The sequence below is a fragment of the Lipotes vexillifer genome, unplaced genomic scaffold, assembly GCF_000442215.2.
Source record: "Lipotes vexillifer unplaced genomic scaffold, Lipotes_vexillifer_v1.1 scaffold1639, whole genome shotgun sequence".
Classification (NCBI taxonomy): domain Eukaryota; kingdom Metazoa; phylum Chordata; class Mammalia; order Artiodactyla; family Lipotidae; genus Lipotes; species Lipotes vexillifer.
This window is the reverse complement of record NW_006782296.1, coordinates 1,342,091-1,344,146: the sequence shown is the minus strand read 5'-3', so window position 1 is coordinate 1,344,146 and position 2,056 is coordinate 1,342,091. Positions and strand designations below refer to the sequence as shown.

General features: G+C 62.7%; 1 protein-coding gene across 1 annotated transcript in view; it reads left to right on the top strand.

The window, feature by feature from the left end:
* PLCD3 (phospholipase C delta 3) overlaps positions 1-582 on the top strand; it is an 18,943-nt gene extending 18,361 nt beyond the window's left edge. Inside the window, exons 14-16 of the mRNA XM_007455136.1 lie at positions 1-111; positions 202-351; positions 494-582. Coding sequence (XP_007455198.1) covers positions 1-111; positions 202-351; positions 494-582 — 350 coding nt within the window. The remainder of the gene's footprint in view (positions 112-201; positions 352-493) is intronic.
* Positions 583-2,056: the final 1,474 nt, after the last annotated feature.

The following is a 2,056-nucleotide window of genomic DNA, read 5'->3' as shown; positions in this document are numbered from 1 at the left end:
AGCTGAATGCCGAGAAGCCAAACTCCATCGTGGACCCGCTGGTGCGCATTGAGATCCACGGGGTGCCCGCAGACTGTGCTTGCAAGGAGACCAACCATGTGCTCAACAACGGTGGGGGCCCCACTGGGGCGAGCTGGGGGCAGACTGCGGGGAGCGGGGCAGGTGCAGGGTGGGCTCTTGACGGACAGGCCTGTGCCCTAGGCTTCAACCCGCACTGGGGGCAGACCCTGCAGTTCCAGCTGCGGGCTCCGGAGCTGGTGCTGGTCCGGTTCGTGGTAGAAGATTATGACGCCACGTCCCCCAATGACTTCGTGGGCCAGTTTACGCTGCCTCTCAGCAGCCTGAAGCGAGGTTGGTGGGCTTGATGGGGGCGGAAGGAGAAGCGGGGCCGGGCCTCCAAGACCCTGTTCACCCGGGCTGCGCACTCCCTCCGAGAGCCTGGCCCCGCAGGGCGGTGGGCAGAGAAGCTGACACCAGGCCACCCTCCCGGCAGGATACCGCCACATCCACCTGCTTTCCAAGGACGGGGCCTCACTGTCACCAGCCACCCTCTTTGTCCACATCTGCATCCAGCACTCCTGACGGCACAGCTGAGCCACGCTGGGCTCTGCAGGTGCCAGTCTGCATCCCTCAGCGAGGCCCTCTCCTCCTCGAGTGGAGGGGTGACGGAGGGCCGCAGCCCTCCAGCCGCCCACGTAGCCTGCCCGCCAGGCTCTGTTCTCATCTGGGTGCTGAGGGCCGCCTCAGCCCCTCCTGAAGAACAGGCAGTTGATCTTTTCCCTGGGCTGTGAGATGCCCCCAGCTCCTCGGGTGCTCAGCCCACCTGGTCGTCGTGGCTTCTGAAGAGCCAGGCCCGTTGCTGCCAGCAGACTTGGGGAGCAGGACGTGTAAGCCCTCGGCCACTCTCTGCCCCGTCCCAGCCCCCTTCCCACAAGGAGCCCAGCCACCCCCTTGCCCCCCTCCCCAGGCGTTAGCCACCCGCTAAGGCCCTCCTTCCCCCTCCAGGCTTTCTGGGCTCCTCCCTCCAGCTCTGGAACCTGAGCGCCACTCCCTTGTTAAAGCAAGCAGGGAGAGGGAGGCTCAGCCCTGGGGAAACCTAGGAGATTTTTAACTTGTCTTAGAAGAGCCCTGGAGAGGACAGCAGAACAAAATAAAGAAGCAAGTTTATTTTACCATTGCCACCCCCTGAGCACCTCTGAGGCCACAGCCACAGGCCTATGAGGAGGGATGGGGCAGAGGGAGCATCCCTTGGGCCTCTTGCTGCATCTGGGCTCCCTGTCTAAGACAGCCAGGGGTGCTGGAGGAGCTGCCGCAGCTCAGAATAGCCCTGACCCTTCCTCTTGGCTCAAAGCTGCTGCCAGCATCACAAGACTGTGAGGACAGCAGTTCACAAAGCCACCCCCCACAGCACGTACACCAGGGGCCTTGGACGCGGAGGGGGCAGGTAGGTGGGCTTCTGCCAGAGCAGGTTTGTTGTGGCCCTCAAGGGGGCGGGGACAGGCCTCTGAGGGACTCCAGACAGAGTCCCCCTTTCTAGGCTCAGCTGGGTTCGAGGCCCCCGTCTGCTCAGTAGACGAATCCCAGAGACCCGGAACTCTCCTTCCACCAGCCAACCAGCCTTCTAGACAAAGGCCTGGAAAGCAGTGGGCCACCCCAGGCCCCCCTAGAGATGCTGGGAGAGCGTGCCCAGACACCAGAAGGCGGAATCCAGAGGAAACCTATCAGAAAGGTGACTTTCTGGGATTAAATGTGGAGCCCTGGCATCTGGGGTTCCCTCAAGCAACAGCACCAACCCTGAACAAGGGCTGAGCTTGATGGCAGTTCCCATCAGGGTGGCCTGGGGCAGGGCCTGGGCTGGGCTGGGGCTGGAAGCTGCTCCCATAGAACCCAGGGCTGGGCTGTCTCCACCTTCCTGCCATGACCTGATGCAGGAAGTGACAGCCTCACCCTGCTCTCGTTTACACCAAGAGGGGCATTTGGTTCTGAGGAATTAGTGTGTCTGAAAGAAGACAATCAGACTCTGAAGGGGCCCAGATCCCACCCCCCCACCCCCCCC